Source organism: Chlorocebus sabaeus, chromosome 17 (genome assembly GCF_047675955.1).
Source record: "Chlorocebus sabaeus isolate Y175 chromosome 17, mChlSab1.0.hap1, whole genome shotgun sequence".
In the NCBI taxonomy this organism is placed as follows: Eukaryota; Metazoa; Chordata; class Mammalia; order Primates; family Cercopithecidae; genus Chlorocebus; species Chlorocebus sabaeus.
Window position 1 is genome coordinate 49,599,791 of NC_132920.1, and position 19,095 is coordinate 49,618,885.

At 42.1% G+C, this 19,095-nt stretch overlaps 1 protein-coding gene across 10 annotated transcripts; it reads left to right on the forward strand.

Moving 5' to 3' along the window:
- Window positions 1–2,601: 2,601 nt before the first annotated feature.
- On the forward strand, window positions 2,602–17,824 carry C17H6orf141 (chromosome 17 C6orf141 homolog). Of its 10 annotated transcripts, XM_073006056.1 has the most exons (4): window positions 2,602–3,764; window positions 4,561–4,666; window positions 6,650–6,930; window positions 12,830–17,824. In XM_073006056.1, exon 1 carries the CDS (start codon window positions 2,879–2,881, stop codon window positions 3,614–3,616), a length of 738 nt encoding a protein of 245 aa, XP_072862157.1. In that variant the 5' UTR covers window positions 2,602–2,878; the 3' UTR covers window positions 3,617–3,764; window positions 4,561–4,666; window positions 6,650–6,930; window positions 12,830–17,824. The 10 variants fall into 10 exon arrangements, with proteins under 10 accessions (XP_072862157.1, XP_072862155.1, XP_072862152.1 ...); XM_073006054.1 differs by adding an exon at window positions 5,039–5,494 and having other exon boundaries at window positions 2,606–4,666; window positions 6,650–17,824; XM_073006051.1 differs by having other exon boundaries at window positions 2,606–4,666; window positions 6,650–12,437.
- Window positions 17,825–19,095: the final 1,271 nt, after the last annotated feature.

Here is a 19,095-nt window from a genome sequence, read left to right on the forward strand (position 1 = left end):
GGTAATTTTCATGTATATTAAGGTTAATTGATTATCTCCTAGTTCTGGACAGAGGATTGATGCATGTTACTGCATATATAAGAATAAAAACTTTTGGCCGGGTGTGGTGGCTCACACCTGTAATCCCAGCACTTTGGGAGGCCAAAGTGGGTGGATTACCTGAGGTCAGGAGTTTGAGACTAGCCTGGCCAACATGGTAAAAGTTCATCTCTACAAAAAAGACAAAATTAGCCAGGTGTGGTGGCACATGCCTGTAATCCCAGCTACTCAGGGGGCTGAGGCAGAAGAATTGCTTGAACCTGGGAGGTGGAGGGTGCAGTGAGCTGAGATTGCACCACTGTACTCCAGCCTGGGCGACAAGAGTGAAACTCTGTCTCAAATAAATAAATAAATAAATAAAACCTTTAAGAGGATAAGCAATTTGGCTTGTTCCTCCAGATGTCTCTATCACCTAGAAGAGTAGCTTATAGTTAGTAATTAGTGGTTATGTAAATGAACAGAAAAGAACATGAGGTCACAGGCTTAAAATATGAAGGTAATTTAGAGGTCATTTTGGAGCAAGCATTTAAATAAGTTAGAATCTTGGCCCCACTGTTTATTGGTGTTTAACCTTGGGCACACACTTAACCTCTTTGCGCTTCAAAGATTTTGAGGAGACCAAAGAAACAGTACTACTTTCACAGTTTGTTGTAAAGAATCAATGTGTTTAAATACATAGAGTGCTTAGAACAACTCTTGGCTAAAACACTCAAAAATTTGAGTTAATTTTGATTGAGGAGTAATCAGACCAAGGTCAGGCATGTATATTTTTTGGTTGTTTTTGTTGTTGAAGAGAAAGGGGTCTCAGCAAATGGTGCAGGCCAGATTCCAACTCCTAGGCTCAAGGGATCCTCCCACCTCAATCTCAAAAGCAGCTGGGATTACCAGTAGGCGTCACTGTGCCCACTAAGGTCAGGCTTCTAATCAGCCAAATCGGACACAGATTTTCTCACTCTTCCTCTATCACTTTATTTCTTTATATGATTTGGCAGCTATCAAAAGTCCTCCCTTTCCAAATATCTCACTATACTGCTTTGTTTTTTACTATGGGCAGAATTTTTCACCATTGCACTCATTTTTGTAAATCAGGCAGGATTCAGATTTCTCTTTCTTTCCTATTTTTTTTTTTTTTTTTTTTTTTTTAATTCTTGCTGTAATACCCAGACTAGAGTGCAGTGGTATGATATGATCTTGGCTCACTGCAACCTCCCCCTCTCTGGTTCAAGTGATTCTCGTGCCTCAGCATCCCAAGTAGTTGGGATTACAGGTGTGTACCACCATGCGTGACTAATTTTTGTACTTTTTGTAGAGACAGGATTTCACCATGTTGATTAGGCTGGTCTCAAACTCCTGGCATCAAGTGATCCGATGGCCTCAGACTCCCAAAATGCTGGGACTACAGGTGTGAACCACCACACTCAGCCAACAGTGGGTTTTTTATAAAACAAACAGCCAAGGATGAACTGGAAACCACAAACGGAGCTCTTTTTCTATGACCTAGCCTCCACACTTAACCTTAGGCAAAGAGTAGTGTGTCAGTGGGCTTGCCTATGGGTAAATTCTGAAAGCCTCGCCAGAGACACTTACTTTTTTTTAACCCCTGTGGTTAAAGAGGACGGGTGGGTGCAGAGGGAATTTTATAAACGACACAAACACAAACAATTTCAAATCCTGAAAAAATTCATTTGGCTGTTTGTTTTGCTTCCGTTTTATAGCTTGTTTTAAATCAAAGACTACACCTTCCTGAGACAAGCGTTGATTACACACAAAATCAAGACTGGCCAGGGCAGTGGCTCAAGCCTGTAATAGCAGAATATTGGGAGGCCCAGGTGGGTGTGGGGGTAGGGTGGGGATCCTGGGTATCTTTTACGTCCAGGAGTTCCAGACCAGCTTGGGCAATATAGGAGAGCCCCACCTCTACCATCTCTTAAAAAAAAAAAAAAAAAAAAAAAGCCGCATGGGGGTGCGCGCCTGTAGTCCCGGCTACTTGAGGGGCTGAGGTGGGAGCCTGGAAAGTCGAGGCGAGCCACTGCACTGTATTCTGAGCTACAGAGTGAGACCGTATCTCATGGTGGGGGGGGCGGAATTAAGAGGCAGGGGGAGCGGAGAGAGAGAGAGGGAGAGAGAGAAAAGAAGGAGGAGGGGGAGAAGGAGGAGGACGAGGACACAGGTGTGACCACTGTCCTCCAGAGATACAGATTCTGGCATTCTAAAGGAAGAAGGACAAAGAAACCAAAACCAGTTTATCCAAGGCTTCAACTTTTCAGTCTGACCCTTTGATCTACAATCCATTATTTTGGTAGCATGGTGGGAGTGGATTCGGAGTGGACACAAACCCTTTTCAGAATTAGATCAGATAATTAAAATGCAAACAAACTTCCTTATTCCTTCACCTCAAGGAGCGTCCTTGGAAAGTAAACACACTTTGGGGCATTTCAAAGTGGGGGGGGGGGGGCGCAGTGAAAGGGTGTCCTTTGCGCCTCAGCTCCAGAGAAAAACGAAAGGTGGGTGGGAAACTAGGATAGAGGTGAAAAGTAAAAGGGGACTGAATCAGCGAATGACAAAGGGAGCAGGGCTCCGCACAGGAGTAGGAGGAAGAAGAGGAGTGACTGGGGCTTGTGTCAAGCTTCCTCTGAATGGTTAGACAGCTGCCAGGTGGGAGAGGCGGAGGGCGAGGAGGCGGGTTCCGCACGCGGTTGGCCTGGGGCTGATCCAGTCTTCAGCTCTCGCGGGCTGGGAGTCCGGGGCAGCCGCATAGGCCACACCCAGGGCTGGCTGGTCCCGCGCTTTCCGGAGCTCAGCAGGCGCTTGCTGCTTGAACTGGCCAAAGAAGGAACGAATGAATGATCCTATTGCCAGGATGGAGACCCGAGGGACTCAGGGAGCTGCGAATCCCATGGACTCCTCCCGCAGCCTGGGGGACCTCGGGTCTTTTCCGCGCGAGGTGGGGCGCGGGGCCCCGCTGGCTCCGGGCGCCCGGAATCCCGCGACGGCGGGGGCGAGCCGAAGCCAGAGCTGCAGCCACGAGGACAGATCGACAGGTCGGGCCCTCGGACCTTGGGCCGGAGAGGAATTGGACCGTGAGTCTTGGGTCAGAGAGAAAGTACTGTTTCTCCTGCACCCAGAGAGGTGGTTAGGGACTCAAGGGGACCCTGCACGGGAAAAGGTGGCCGGTGCAAAGGACCTTCCTCACGCGGCGGGTGGAGAGGACCACGGCGAGGAGCCCAACTATCCTTCTGTCTCTCAACTAGAAAAGCGAATTTCTGGCAGGCGTATAGCCCCGCCGCGGGACCCAGCAGACCCACCTAAATACGTGCTTGTGCGGGTGGAGGATTATCAGCTAACACAAGAAGTGTTGCAGACCTCGTGGGCCAAGGGTCGCATGACCACCAGGACTGAGGAGCACTCCGTGACCGCGCTCACTTTTCGCAGCAGTAGAGAGGGACAGCCTGGGGGACACCGGGCCCCTGCTGAACCCCGGAATCTCCAGGAACGAACAGGGGCACCCCGCGTTCACGCCGCGGAGAGGAGGGTTTCACCGTCTCCAGGAACCTTGCTCGAGGAGATTAAACTCTAAAGAGTAATCCGAGAAATGTTCCGGGATGGTGGATGAGCGATCATCCTTAAAAGAAAATGCTATTCTGGGAACTCCAACCAGCAATTAACCTGCAGAAGGAACCTTTTGAGACGCTGGCGCAGAGCTTCAGGCAGGCAGATTAAGAACTGTAAGCAGCGTAATACCTCCTTTGTGGCTTGAATTCCTTGGCGGTGTGGGGACCTAAGTCATTCAGAAGAGGGGGAGAAAAGATATTTTCAGATTGACAGAATGTGGGTGTTTTGAGATGAGAAAACCTGTTGTTAATTTGCATTTTGGAATAACTCAATTGATCTCTTTTCTGTTCCCCCCACGCCACCCCGCACTCTTGTTTCTCTTTAGGACCTAGAAACAGAAGTGAAGTTTGAAGTCTGCTCTCTGCAAAGAGGGTGGGAGTGGGTGAAGGAGAGAGGCTTGTTTTAAAAGCCAAAAACAGAAAGGAAGAAGAAATGGGAAAATAAAACCAAAGCAGCAAGTGACTCTCTTCTGATGTGCACTTTTCATTTTTCTTCCCCACATTTCAGTGTTAGAAAGAAAAAGAGAGGAGCTAGGGAAAGAAGGAGTTGGGACAGAAGACTAAGATTTCAACATGAAATTCCATTTACAAGGCTTTACCGCAAACAATAGCTCATTTAGTCCTGTAAACATGCATTTATCATACATTTTTAATTTTAATATTAAAAATACTGCATGCAAATGTTCTGATTTAAAGGTAGATAACAATATGTAGTTTGCCATAAAATGAATGCATATCTTATTCTTTTCCTCAGTTCTTCATTAATGAGACCTGTAGTCAAGAATGGATTGAAAATACCGATCTCCTGGTGTAGTTAAAAAAATCTCTTCTGGTATTGCTGAAACAACTAATTTTTCTTATTTTGTTTATCCTTCTTTATTATTAAATACCATCTGAATTAACTCTTTAGTAGTTGGCCTGGTTGAAGCTCTGTGAGGAGCAAAGCAGTCCTCTCCAGGTGAACTACTTGACTTTACCACCTGAAGGAGTATTTACTGCAAGAATTAACAAAGCAGGTAGGACTCTGGCTTTTGATGAGCAAATGGTTGCAAGGTGCCTCCTTCCCCAGTCTTCCCTTTTGCCTTCATTTTTAGTTTAGAGCTTGAAATGTTCTCAAAAGATCATCTGATCCACCTCTTGCCTCCTGGCTGGCCAGATAGATAAGACGCTCCTGTTTCACTCATGAGCCAATCTAGGCCTAGAGGTCTTGTAGCATATCTAAGTCACACAGCTAATAATTGCATATGCTTACCAAGTGGATGAAGAATGTGATAATCTCCCTCCTAAAGGTTTGGGGTGGCCTTTAGAGGATTTATTTGATCCTTACTTAGGGGTCAAAAGATGACTGAGGATATCCTAGGTTTTCTTTTTTTCTTCTTTTGAGACAGAGTTCCACTCTTGTTGCCCAGACTGGAGTGCAATGGCAGGATCTTGGCTCACCGCAACCTCTACCTCCCGGGTTCAAGAGATTCTCCTACCTCAGCCTCCCAAGTAGCTGGGATTACAGCCATGCACCAACATACCCGGCTACTTTTGTATTTTTATTAGAGACGGGGTTTCTCCATCTTGGCCAGGCCGGTCTTGAACTCCTGACCTCAGGTGATCCCCCTGCCTTGGCCTCCCAAAGTGCTAGGATTACAGGTGTGAGCCACCGCGCCCGGCCGATATCTTAGGTTTTCTAACTCATGTTTGTGAGAAGTACTAGAGAATCACCTTAATGTTCCTGAATCCTGCAAGGCCTCTCGGCTGGAGAATCATCACTAGCAGTTCTTAGGCCTGTGAGACCCTCACTTGGGAGAGGAATTCAGCATCTGAGGTCATCTGTGTTCAAAACTGCTTGACAGGTAGAAAAGATTCATCCCTTAAGATGAATCTCTTTTCCTTAACAACCCTGCCTGACTCCAATGGTAGATTAACCTGTTTGGCACATAAGTTTCAGACCTGAGCTTATTAATTTGGTTGAATCATCACATGCCCAGGTGACTGATCATTGAATATGGAGAACAAAAAAAGTCTCTCACAATAACCAAAAATGGCAAGTAGCATCACTCAGCTGCCTTCTCTGGAGGCAAGCTCTGGAGGTCAGCTGCTTGGGTTCAAAACTGGCTCTACCTCTTTATTAACTGTGTGCCCTCGGGCAAGCTGCCTTATCTCTGTGTGCCTCTGTATCCTGATTTGTTAAGTGGGGACAATAAATAGTAGCAACTTCATAGAGAGTTTTTTTTTTTTTTTTTAAGGGTTAAGTTAAACGAAAATACTTAGAACCTTGCCTGTCATACAATAAATGCTCAAAGTTAGTTACATTTTTTATTATTAGCATGGTTATTATTTAGTTCACTTTTCATCCTAACTAGGCTTTAGTCTTTTGTTTAGTAACAAATAACAGAAATTGTATAACACAAGAAATCTAATTAAAGTCAAACCAGTGGTTTTTAATAAGACTGTTCTGTACTCCTAAAAGCAAGGACTTATTTCTAGCTTTTCCCAACCTTTAATGTTTTAGTAAGTATATTTCTTAAATTCCTTAGAAATGACCTTCATGTCTTGTGTAGGGACTCATGGTAAGGCTCAAAGGACTAAGGTACACTATGCTTAACAGTCATTGAAGAGATTTTAGTACTGCCTAGTTCTGGGCAGATGGGAGCTTTGAATACTTTCTTTAACCTGTCAGGTTAGTTTGTTTTCCCTCTGGGGCTTTAAATCTGATGCCCTGTTGTCTAGAAAAGCAAAATAGACACAATTTGTTTGCATTTTGTCTTTCAGCCAAAAATATGTTTAGCCAGGTTAGCTTAACTCCTTTAAACCAAATATGTTTGAGTTAATTATTTTTTTTCCTTTCCTCACTGTGTTTCAAGCAATGAAAATTTATTTTTAAAGTGCTTACTGAACTTCCCGATTAACCGCATGCAACATGTTTATAGATTTCATTTAATATAGAGTTCTTTCTCATTGGAAACAAAAAGTAGTAAAGTCGAAATACTGTTGAATTTGCTTCACAGATGTTCCTGATCCAAGCAGAACCCTGTTATTTGAAGAGCCTGAGAAATCTTATCCAATTTAGAAATGTCCTGGGAGTGCATCCAAAGTGAAACTTGGGCATCCTCAATACTAAAAAATCTCTGAGAATGGCTGGGTCTTGGCTCTTTGATCTTACCTCTACTCCACTGAAAAATACGATTATCTAAAATTGTGTTAGGTGGATGAACCACATCAAAGACTTCCAGAAGCCACTCCAGTGACCATAAGACAAATGCCAGAATCGCATAACCACCAGAATCAGGCAAGTGTCATCCTCTTTTAAAAATATTTGTTTACAACCGCGATCTCCTTTTGGGAATCGTTACATTTGACTTGCTGCTTATTTTTGTTGGACGTTTCCAGTGCTTGGCGATAAAACTTGATGTGGCTCTTTGCTTTGAAAAAGAAAAAAAAAAACTTTTTATTAAAAGAAAAAGTTATACACACTGCATAAAAATTGGGGAAATGTTATGAAGACAAAGAAAATTATAATAAAGGAAACAAAAACTTACAGATGACCCCAAATCTCTTTTAATATTTGGCAAGTTTCAAATATGAGTTGTTTTGTTTTGTTTTGTTTTTGCTTTATAAAGACAGCACCTTGCTATGTTGCCCAGGCTAGTCTTAAAATCCTGGACTCAAGCAATCCTCCTGCCTTGACCTCCCAACACGCTGGGCTTATAGGCATCAGCCACCATGCCTGGCCAAGTATGGTTTTATTTTATTATATCTTCATGTATATATACCTACATATATACATACATTTTTCTAAACTATGTAAAGTAGGATTAATGTAACCTCTGTATATTCCTGAATATTGTCTTTATATAAACAAACATATTCTGATGCTACTCATGAGGTGTTCTGTGAAACGGCAGCATGGGCATCTCCAAGAAGGTTTTTAGAAACGTGGAATCTGAGGCCCCATTCTAGATCTACTGAATCAGAATTCGCATTTTATCAAGATCATTGGATGATTCACATTAAAGTTTGAGAAGCATTGACATATTCTCATATTTAGTTCTGTATTCTATTTTGTCACTTACCAAAACTAAAAGGTTTTTTTTTATTCTGTGTTCCCAATTAATTGTTAACAATGCCATGAAGATAATAATTTGTAGAATTTTGAAAACACTTAAAGATTACAGGAGGGTGAAAGATAGAGGATATGAATTATGAATTGGTAAATTGGCAAATTTACCTATGAAGTTTTATAGTGTCTTTTTTAAAAAGCCTTATTATTTGAAAGTTTGCCCTAATGAACCATTGACTCACCATTGGATTTCAAACTATTTCAGAAATGTGGCTATTTCGTTCTCTAGGAATATGAAATAATACGTTATCAAAAACTCCTGTAAGGGTGAAAAAGCAGGAAGTCATTAACATATTGCACAATTGCAACTCTGCAGGCTGAGTCAGAACTTGTCAGCCACTTGTGGTGAATTGAGAGGAGTGGGGAAAAGGTGGAGCCAGAATTTGAATCAACTGATTCAGATAAGTAAACAAAGGGCTGTGACTCTTGAGCACCGTGACATCTCTATAACTGCAGTCAGTACTTTGCTCTGTAATTAGGGAGGGCAAATCTGTGAATATACTTCTCTAGATGAAGATAAAGTCCAGATTACTTTGGAGAGAGTAAGGAGTTATGATTGGTTTTCAGGCATTATGCAGCCAGTAGTCACAAATAAAACATTAAGACTTGGTTATCTTCAAGGCAAGGAATTAACCAAATTCAAACTTACATTTCTAACCTTAAAACAAAACAAGAGGTGGAGCGCGGTGGCTCACGCCTGTAATCCCAGCACTTTGGGAGGCCGAGGCTGGTGGATCACTTGAGGTCGGGAGTTCAAGATCAGCCTGACCAACATGGAGAAACCCCGTCTCTACTAAAAATACTGAATCAGCTGGGGTGGTGGCGCATGCCGTAATCCCAGCCACTCGGGAGGCTGAGGCAGGAGAATCGCTTGAACCCGGGAGATGGAGGTTGCAGTGAGCCAAGATCGCGCCATTGCACTCTAGCCTAGGCAACAAGAGCAAAACTCCGTCTCAAAAACAAACAGACAAACAAAAAACAGAACAAGAGTCTTTGAGGAGACTGCAGCCCTCCCAAAAATAGTACAAACAGAGGCTGTGTTTGCAGAGCTTGGTATAATAAAAGAGTCAGCCAGCATCATTTGTGCTTGGCAGGGAAGCGAAGGCAGGTAGGGCAATAGGAAAGCTTTGTAGTGGCCAAGATGATCTTACCAATTGCTCAGCTTGACTAAATTTTAGATAAGCTTCTTCTTGACTTAGGTCCCTGACTTTCCCTTTTTTAGAGCATTTACTTTAGATGACTTTCAATTGTAAATTCTTTCTCTGCCTCTTTGAAATGTAAGTCTAAGAAAGATCCAGGAATGTCTTTCTTAAGGACCTAGGAGCCATTCCTTTGAAATGTAATCACCAAAAACAAACAAACAAAAAATTCAGAGGTCTCTAACTATCAGTCTCTGTGGGAGGGTGGAAGCCCAGCTTCTCAAAGTGCCAATCAGCAAACATAGATGGCATAATCACATTGACCAGTGTCCCTTTTAACATTGTCTCGTAGTTTTTCACTAGCTCACCTTAATGCTTAAAACGTTTCCACCTTTTGTTTCAAAGGAATTGAGTTCAATCTCTCTCCCGAGTGCAATAGGTTTTGTTTTTTTGTTTGTTTTTTGAGACAGAGTCTCGCTGTGTCGTCCAGGCTGGACGGCAGTGGTGCAATCTTGACTCACTGCAACCTCTGCCTCCCGGGTTCAAGCGATTTTCCTGCCCCAGCCTCCTGAGTAGCTGAGACTACAAGTACATGCCACTACACCCAACTATTTTTTTTTTTTTTTCACTTTTTTTATTTTTAGTAGAGACGGGGTTTCGCCATGTTGACCAGGCCGGTCTCAAACTGCTGGCCTCAAATGATCCACTTGCCTTGGCCTCACAAAGTGCTCAGATAACAGGTGTGAGCCACCATGCCTGGCCGCTAATGCAATAGTCTTGAATAAAGTTTTCCTTGCTTATTTAACTCTGTCCCATGCAATTACTCTTTAGCAATAGTGAAAAAAGAAAGGCTTTAGCTATGCTCTGCTTGGAGCCTATTGGCATAGGGGAGCTGGAGGCAGGTGATCTAGAGGGACAGCTTCTTACATGATTGGTTTAGGGATTTCTTAGGTGGGCCCTGAGTTGGAAAAAAGAGAGAGAGAGAAGCTGGCAGTCCCTGACCAAGTCCTGACCTTTTGAGCTGATTGCTCCAGAGGCTGTAGTTTGACTTCCCAGGTTGTGACTTTCTTGTCACAAAACTTGTAGGTTGGAATTCTGTAATAAATGGTATCAATCTCATAAGTTTTTTTCAAGGATTCAGGTGAATAAAAAAATTCTTAGAACAGTGTCTGGCATATAGTAAATACTCAAAATTAACTATTATTATAATTAGTAGTAGTGGTAGTGGTAATGTGTTGTTCAGTTTACTTTTCATTCTAATTATTAGGCTTTAGTCTTTGATGACAAAGAGCAGAAGACATAGAACACACACACACACACAAAATCAAATCCAAACCAGTGGTTTTTGCTAAGACTCTTTTCTGTCTTTTTTCATATTTCACCATATATGATCTGGTCATTGTCCATACATATATTCAGGCTTTTATTTGTTGTGTTAAACCAGTCCTAAAGACCAAGTTAGAAACTGAAAAATCCAGTCATAAAATTCTGGAAGATTTAGTCACAGATTTATTTTATGGAGATAATCACATTATACTTGTTTATTAGAAACATCCAGAATGCGGCCTTGCAAGTAGCTTTTTTATGGAGGTGAAATATGCTTTGGCATAGTTTAATCCTGTTGACATCCAAAATGCTATGTAATGGACTAGTGCCACCTACTGAAAGCAAAGTCAAGTCTGTGTAAGTCCACCTAGGCATGGGGTATTACCTAGTGGTCACTGGGGTTACAGCATACATAAGCATTACCTTAAGACTGCATGACTTGTTCCTAGCCCAAACCCCTGAGTGTTAAATTTGCTTTGTGTGACCATTGAACCATCCTTAGGCCATTTTCTACCTTCAAAACATCTTGTGACTTTAAGTGTATTTGGAAAGGCCATGAGGTCCATGGAAAAGTGGGCACAACTGCATATCTTGAATTCGACTTACTTGGAAGAGGACAAATGAGGTATAAGGGGTACCACCGGCTTTTTAACAATGCTAGAGAACTTTCAGGGAGGACTTCAGAATGCAGTCAACTTCTGTAAGGATTCTCTAACTGGTGTCCCTGTGTCAGGAAAAGCCCTAAGCCTACCTGTGCACTTTCCAATCCAGCCTCAATGTTATCCCAGGCCCCTGAGGTTATAGGGTTTATGCTATAGTCTTTCTATCCTAACTGGGTGGAATAATGTACAAAGTTACAAATGAAATAAATAACTTTTTATTAGAAATTGGTAAGGCCGGGCGAAGTGGCTCATGCCTTTAATCCCAGCACTTTGGGAGGCTGACGTGGGTGGATCCCAGCACTTTGGGAGGATGACGTGGGTGGTTTCTGGAGTTTGAAACCAGCCTGACTAACATAGTGAAATGCCGTCTCTACTAAAAATAGAAAAAAATTAGCCAAATGTGGTGGTGCGCACCTGTAATCCCAGCTACTTGGGTGGCTGAGGCAGGAGACTTGATTGAACCTGGGAGGCAGAGGTTGCAGTGAGCTGAGATCACACCACCGCCAAAAAAAAAAAAAAAAAAAAAAAAAAAAAAAAAAAAAAGAAAGAGATTGCTCATTTCTCTCCCTGGTTGGGATTCTGTTGGAGTAGAAGAAAGGGGATTCTCTGACCTGTATATTCAGTGGCATGCCAAGGACCAAACAATGGGTGGGGTTTGCTTGGGAGAGAACAACAGGCAGTGCTTGTCATTAGAGATTTTAAAACAATGATAAAGCCAGACTAAAAGTCTTTCTGCTTTCTTTTTTTAGATGGAGTCTCACTCTTGTTGCCCAGGCTGGAGTGCAATGGTGCAATCTCAGCTCACTGCAACCTCCTGCCTCTTGGGTTCAAGCTATTGTCCTGCCTCAGTCTCCTGAGTAGCTGGGATTACAGGCATGCGCCACCACGCCCGGCTAATTTTTGTACGTTTAGTAGAGACAAGGTTTTGCTGTGTTGGCCAGGCTGGTCTCGAACTCTTGACCTCAGGTGATCTGCCCGCCTCAGCCTCCCAAAGTGCTGGGATTACAGGCTTGAGCCACTGAGCCTGACCTCTGCTTTTTATTACTGTCATGTAGTTAGTGATGAAATGCTTCTATCTGAAAACAAATTTATTGTTTTAAATTCTAAAAAATCTCATGATTATTGCTTAAATTTTAATAAAGCAGATGTAATTTTCAAATTAGCACACTTTTATTCTTCTTTACTATATTTTTTTCTGTGTGGAAGATCATTGAAAAGCCTCTGTGTTGTCCTCCTAATATCTCTATCCCTCTATCACTGTCTGTGTCTGTCTGTCTCTCTCTCTCTCTCAATCTGTCTCACACATAGACTCAACTAAATGCATTCATTGTGAGAGTAATGTTTTTTTTTCTTTTTGAGATAGAGTCTTGCTGTGTCACCCAGGCTGGAGTTTAGTGGCACAATCTCAGCTCACTGCAACCTCTGCCTCCTGGGTTCAAGCGATTCTCATGCCTCAGCCTACCAGGTAGCTGAGATTACAGATGCGTGCTGCCAAACCTGGTTAATTCTTGTATTTTTAGTAGAGACAGAGTTTTACTATGTTGACCAGGTTGGTCTTGAACTCCTGACCTCAGGTGATCCCCCTGCCTTGGCCTCCCAAAGTGCTGGGATTACGGGCATGAGCCACTGGGCCTGGTTGGGTTCAGATCTTTAGAGCTCACTTTGAGTGCACCTTGTGTCTCCAATCCCTGTATATAAATACCTGCATTTCAAGAACAAATTTAACATAAACAATACCACAGCAATTTTGGCATCTGAGGAAGAGAACTTGAGTTACTTCAATCATGCCATTATATATGACTTATTATGTGTAACATTTTAAATAAGGAAACACCAAAATGTATTATTTTTGATCGGTGTAAATTTATTTCACAGCTGAGCTGTTTTACTGGATTTGAGTAATGTCTTTAATTAAAATTTATTCTTTTTTTAAAAAAATAGAGATGGAGTCTCGCTCTGTCACCCAGCCTGGAATGTAGTGGCATCATTGTCACTCACTGCCTCAAACTCCTTGGCTCAAGTGGCCTCCCACCTCAGCCTCCCAAGTAGCTGAAGCTATCGGCACAAGCTACCATGCCTGGTTATCCTTTTTTGTTGTTATTATTTTTTAAGCTAAGGAATGAATCAAGAAAATAAAACATTGCATGACTGGTACGATTTAGTTGTCTTAATTGTTTCTTCATATCATTTGGATCTGTGTCTGCCCAAATCTCATGTTGAATTATAATCCCCAATGTTAGAGGTGAGGCTTGGTGGGAGGTGATTGGATCATGGGGGTGGTTTCCTATGAATGGCTTAGCACCATCCCCTTGGTGCTGCTCTTACAGTGTGTGAGTGCTCATAAGATCTAGTTTAAATGTGTGTAGTACCTCCCTTCTCTCTCTCTTGTTCCTGCTCCCACCATGTAAGACAACCTGCTGCCACTTTGTCTTCCACCATGATTGAGAGCTTCCTGAGGCCTCCCCGGAAGCAGAAGCCACTATACTTCCTGTACAGCCTGTAGAAACATGAGCCAGTTAAAACTCTTTTCTTTATAAATTACCCATTCTCAGGTATTTCTTTATAGCAGTGTGAGAATGGACTAATACATTTCTTTTGCAGATATTTCAGTTTTATTAAAATTTACTTATTAACTTGACATTTACATGAAATATTATTATATCAGACTGTAACCAAAAGAGCAAAGTTATTATTTGTTTTACTTTATGATTATTACTAAAAGTTATTTTCTCATATTAATATAAAAATTGACTGTTTCTGATGGCAGACACACTAAGTACGTCACTGCCAATATACAGTCATAGAGTCCTAAATATGGAAGGAAGATAGGGTTGCAACTAAAATTAGATTTTTTTTTTTTTTGAGACAGTGTCTCACTCTGTCACCCAGGCTGGAGTGCAGTGGCACAATCTCGGCTCACTACAACCTCTGCCCCCTGGGCTCAAGCAATCCTCCCACCTCAATCTTCCAAGTGGCTGGTACTACAGGCTTGCACCACCATACCTGGCTATATTTTATATTTTTAGTAGAGACGGGGTTTCACCATGTTGGCCAGGCTGGTGTCAAAGTCCTGACCTCAGGTGATCTGCCCACCTCAGCCTCCCGAGTAACTGGGGCCACAGGTGTGTGCCACCACAACCAGCTACTTTTTTATTTTTATTTTTTTGTATTTTTAGTAGAGATGGGGTCTCACCATGTTGCCCAGGTTAGATTTCTTGATCTGTAATTAAAGCTGTTATATTCCCTGCAAGAGAAAGTAGTCCACTATTTCAGGGGTCTCCAGTCCCCGGGTCACAGGCTGGTATTGCTCTTTGGTTCTTCATTTAGGAATTCCTCATTAAAGAATGAGGCCACACAGCAGGTGAGCGGCAGGCAAGTGAGCAAGCTTCGTCTGTGTTTACAGCTGCTCCCCATCACCCCCATTACTGCCTGAGCTCTGCCTCCTGTCGGATCAGCAGCGGCATTGGGTTCTCGTCTAGGAACATGAATCCTATTGTGAACTATGCATGTGAGGGATCTAGGCTGAGTGCTCCTTATGAGAATCTAATGCCTGATGGTCTGAGGTGGAGCTGAGGCAGTGATGCTAGCACTGGGGAGCAGCTGCAAATACAGATTAGCATTAGCAGAGAGGGTTGACTGCACAGAGACCATAATCAGTTGCTTGCAGACTCGTATCAAAACCCTATCGGTGAGTGGCAAGTGACAATTAACCTGCATCTGGTAGCAGGCTTTATAGTGGCAAGTGAGTTGTACTTCAGTTGTACAGCTGCATCTGGTGGCCTTAAGTCTGTTTGAAACAACTTCAAATCTCCATATGTTCTGGATCAAAGTCAAGGTGAAATATCCTAAGATTCCCGCAAAAGAAAGCACTGAAAAGCCTGCTTCCATTTTCAATATCTTATCTTTGTGAAGCAGGGTTTTCTGCAGTGGCTTCAACCAAAATGAGATTACAGAGTAGCCTGGACATATGGAACACACTTTCAGTGTCACTGTCTCCTATCACCCCCAGATGGGACTATTACAGGAAACAAGCTCAGGACTCCCACTGATTCCACCTTATGGTGAGTTGTATAATTATTTTATTATGTAATACAATGTAATAATAAGAGAAAGTACACAATAAATGTTATGTGCTTGAATCACCCCAAAACCATCTCCCTCCCCACTCCTGGTTCATGGAAAAATTGTCTTCCATGAAACCAGTCCCTGGTGCCAAAAAGGTTGGGGACTGCAGCACTAATTAATTTTGACTTTGGATTCAGAATTAACTGATATATTATTGTACACCATTTGTGAACTAAGTGTAATTCAGAGAATGGAACTACCCCTTAAATATGTTCAAACAATGAACTAAGATTAGCAGCTTCCATTTTTTAAAATTATTTACAGTTTCATTTAGTTCAACTGGGAAGTCAGGGAACCGGAGTATTTTCCAATGGACTTATCTGATTCACATTGTATGCCTATACCAAAACATCTGATGTACCCTATAAATATATACACCTACTATGTACTCACAAAAATTAAAAATACAAAATTAAAAAAAAAAATGCTTTATAGAAAATACTAGTTGGGGATGACCAAGATTACCTAATGTTCCTCTCAGCTTAACTAAACGTTAGACAGTTTTCTTGGGGAAATTTTCATTTATAAATTCTTTCTCTTTTCCTTTGAGATGTAAATCTATTAAAAAGTTTGCTAGTTTTACATTCCAGAAATGTCTTTCTCAAGGGCTTAGGAACCATCTTTCTGAAAAGTAGTTATCAAGGGATAAACCCCTTCTAACTCCCAGTCTTTCCAGAAGGGTAGGAGCCTGATTTCAACGTGAACAAATTAGCAAGCACAGATGACCTTATCTCAGGGGAAAATATTTGTAAATTTAGGAGTAACACAATGTTGTGGGCACATCGTACTGATGAAACTCTCCCTAACCTCCTTCAGTACTTTTTCATAGCTCACCCCACTGCTTTAAACCTTTCTATTCTTTGTTTCAGCAGAGTTGCATTTAGACAATTCTGGCCTCTCTGTTGCAATAGCCTTGAATAAAGCCTTCTTTGTTTAACTTTATCCAGTGCAATTTTTCCTTTGACAAGAATCAGCTAACAGTAGGGGAGAAGGATTTATGTTGATGAATGGAAAGTATTTGATTTCATAAAGGCTAAAGATGCTTTGTGTCTCAAGGGAACTGGCAATGATTTCTTTATTGTGCTGATAGGAGTCCCTTGCTCATGCCTTTTCTGGGACTTCAGAGCACTGAAAACAGGGACATGGGGGTCTTCAAATTCCAACTTTGCTAAGAAAGGAGTGAATAGTTTTTTGTTGTTGTTGAGACAGAGTCTCAGTCTGTCATCCAGGCTGGAGTGCAGTGGCACAATCTCAGCTCACTGCAACCTCCGCATCCCTGGTGCAAGCAGTTCTCATGCCTCAGCCTCCAGGGTAGCTGGGATTACAGGTGCACATGGTCAAGGCTGGCTAATTTTTATTTTTATTGTTTTGTATTTTTAGTAGAGACGGGGTCTTGCTGTGTTGCCCAGGAAGGTCTTGAACTCCTGTACTCAAGTGATCTGCCCACCTCGGCCTCCCAAAGTGCTGGGATTACATACATGAACCACTGTGCCCAGTCAGGAGTGAATACTTTGGATTTCAGCAAGCTGGCTGTATGCCCAAACAATTCTCTGTTATTAACCATTGTTTTTTAGTTATTCACAGAATAAAACCATTGCCTCATGTTTAGTATGATGTGATCCTCACTTAAGAGCTGAATTTTCTACATTGCAGTTTTTTTCATTGCCATTTTGGTGATGTCCATGATCTCAGGGCAAATTGTTATAAAGTATCTTCCCCTCAGAAACACGTATCAATTATAACTACTGATTGGTGACAGAAGGACCAAACGTTTCATGTTTGAAAGAAAAAACCCTAAAGCTCTAAGTGAAGGTTCTATTTGTCAAATGTTTTATTTATTTGTTGGACGGACAATGGCAGTAAGTATGTTTCCACTACAGCAATTAGAATAGGAACTCATTCTGATGTGACATGAGAGCACTCTGTGACGGTGCAGCTGACCGCCTAAATAATCTCTAATCGCTTGGCAGAATATTGTGGCCGGCAAAATGCAGGAAGGAGAAATTCATGCTAAGGACAAGATAACAGTGAGAACTGAGGCTCTGGTGCATATGCAGAGCCTAGGCCTGGGCAGAGCACAGATCTTATGAGGCACTGGTCAAGTGGTAAAGCGAATGTCCAGGCTTAGGTCCAGGTCCAGATGGGAGACTCCAGGGGGTGGCTGGAAGGTGAACTTTGCAGGAGGCTGGTGAAAAACAGGAAAAGCTCCATCTTGCTGATGACTCACCAGCACACATCCGGCGATCCGGACATAGACATGCTGGGGGGTTATAAAACATTCTCAAAAATCTGAAAAACAATCTAGACAAAGACAAAAACAGTCCACATGTGATTTCTATTTTGGAATGTGTAGATCACTCACTTAACCTTCCCTGAGTCTCATGAGCTCTATCTCCAGTTGAAGCCCTGGAAATACATAATGAAGCACAAAAGTCAGCTTTGCTTAATGAGCTCCATGGAAAAGACACACAATAAATAATGACAAGTAAAGCCAAGTGTATCAGAGGAACATAGTAAAGGTGCCTAATGTGGCTTGGAGAGTCAGGGAGGGCTTGTGCTTTATACAAGAGCTTTATATCTAAACTTTTATACAAAGGATGAGAAGTTGGCCAGGCAAAGATGGGAAATTTGTGGAAGGGGTCATGATGGATTTGAGGGCTGGAAGAAATTTGACTCTGGCTAGGGCATAGCGCAGGAACTAGGTTCTCAGACCTGAAGCAGGAGGAATGAATAGAAACTACATCATGGGATCTTGGAAACCAATGTTAAGAAGCTGCCAAAGCACCTCGAGGGGAGAGACTTGATTAGTATTATTTTGAAACATGAATTATTTGGGAAATGTCAAGGTGTCTGAAAAGTGGAATGAGTTAAAATTGAGGAGGGAAACATTCTAGGTAGGTTTTTATTAAAACAACTGAGGTCTTAATGATTGTATATATATGTGTTTCCTAAGACGTGTTGTGTTGAGAATGGTATTTTTTTTCAGCTTAAGTTTAATGAACTTTGTGGTTGTTGTATAGAGCAAAGATAGTCTATTGCACTGAAATGCGGCATTATTAAAATTTTCCACTTCCAGTCCTTCAGAAGACCCAACCAGGTCTTTTAATTCCTGCTCCCATAGTCTGTAAATTCTAAACCTGCTGCTTGCTTTATGGTCAGTAAAATGTTGCAGATAATTTAGTTAGATTTCATGTTTTTGTTTCTTTAATTTACAAGGTAAGTATGACAAGTGTACTGAAGACATCAAAGCTCAGAAAAATACTTAAAAGCAGATATTTTGGCCGGGCGCAGTGGCTCACCCCTGTAATCCCAGCGCTTTGGGAGGCCGAGGCAGGTAGATCACCTGAGGTCAGGAGTTTCAGGTAGATCACCTGAGATCAGGAGTTTGAGACTCGCCTAGCCAACATGGTAAAACCCTGTCTCTACTAAAAGTACAAAATTAGCCAGGCATGGTGGTATGTGCCTGTAATCCCAGGTATTCCAGAGGCTGAGGTAGGAGAATCGTTTAGAACCTGGGAGACGGAGGTTGCATGAGACAAGATCGTGCCACTGCACTCCAGCCTGGGCGACAGAGGGAGACTCTGTGTCCACCAAAAAAAAAAGAAAAAAGAAAAAAAAGCAGATATTTTACAACAAAGGGAAAGTATCCTAGTATCCTAAATTACCACTTACAAATTAGCATTATTTATATAGGATTTCCAGCAAATAGATTAACTCCAAGAATGAGAAACATTTTCTCACTACCTCTGATCATAAAGCAAGCTTTTTAGGAGGTGAAAGGCTGCAGATATTACCTGGAAATGTTTGTTAAACAAAAGCTAACCATTCATTTCACAAATGCATGTTTAATGTCAACAAGACTGATATGTTTAATGTCAGTGTCACCTGAGCTTGTCTCTGAGACTTGCTCTCAAGGGGTCTGCAGTGTAATAGGTGAATCTTATAGTGAATAGGTAGTTTTTGTTGTTGTTGTTGTTTGTTTGTTTGTTTTTTGGAGACAGAGTCTCGCTTTTTCACCCAGGCTGGAGTGGCACAATCTCGGCTCACTGCAGCCTCCGCCTCCAGGGTTCAAGCAATTCTTG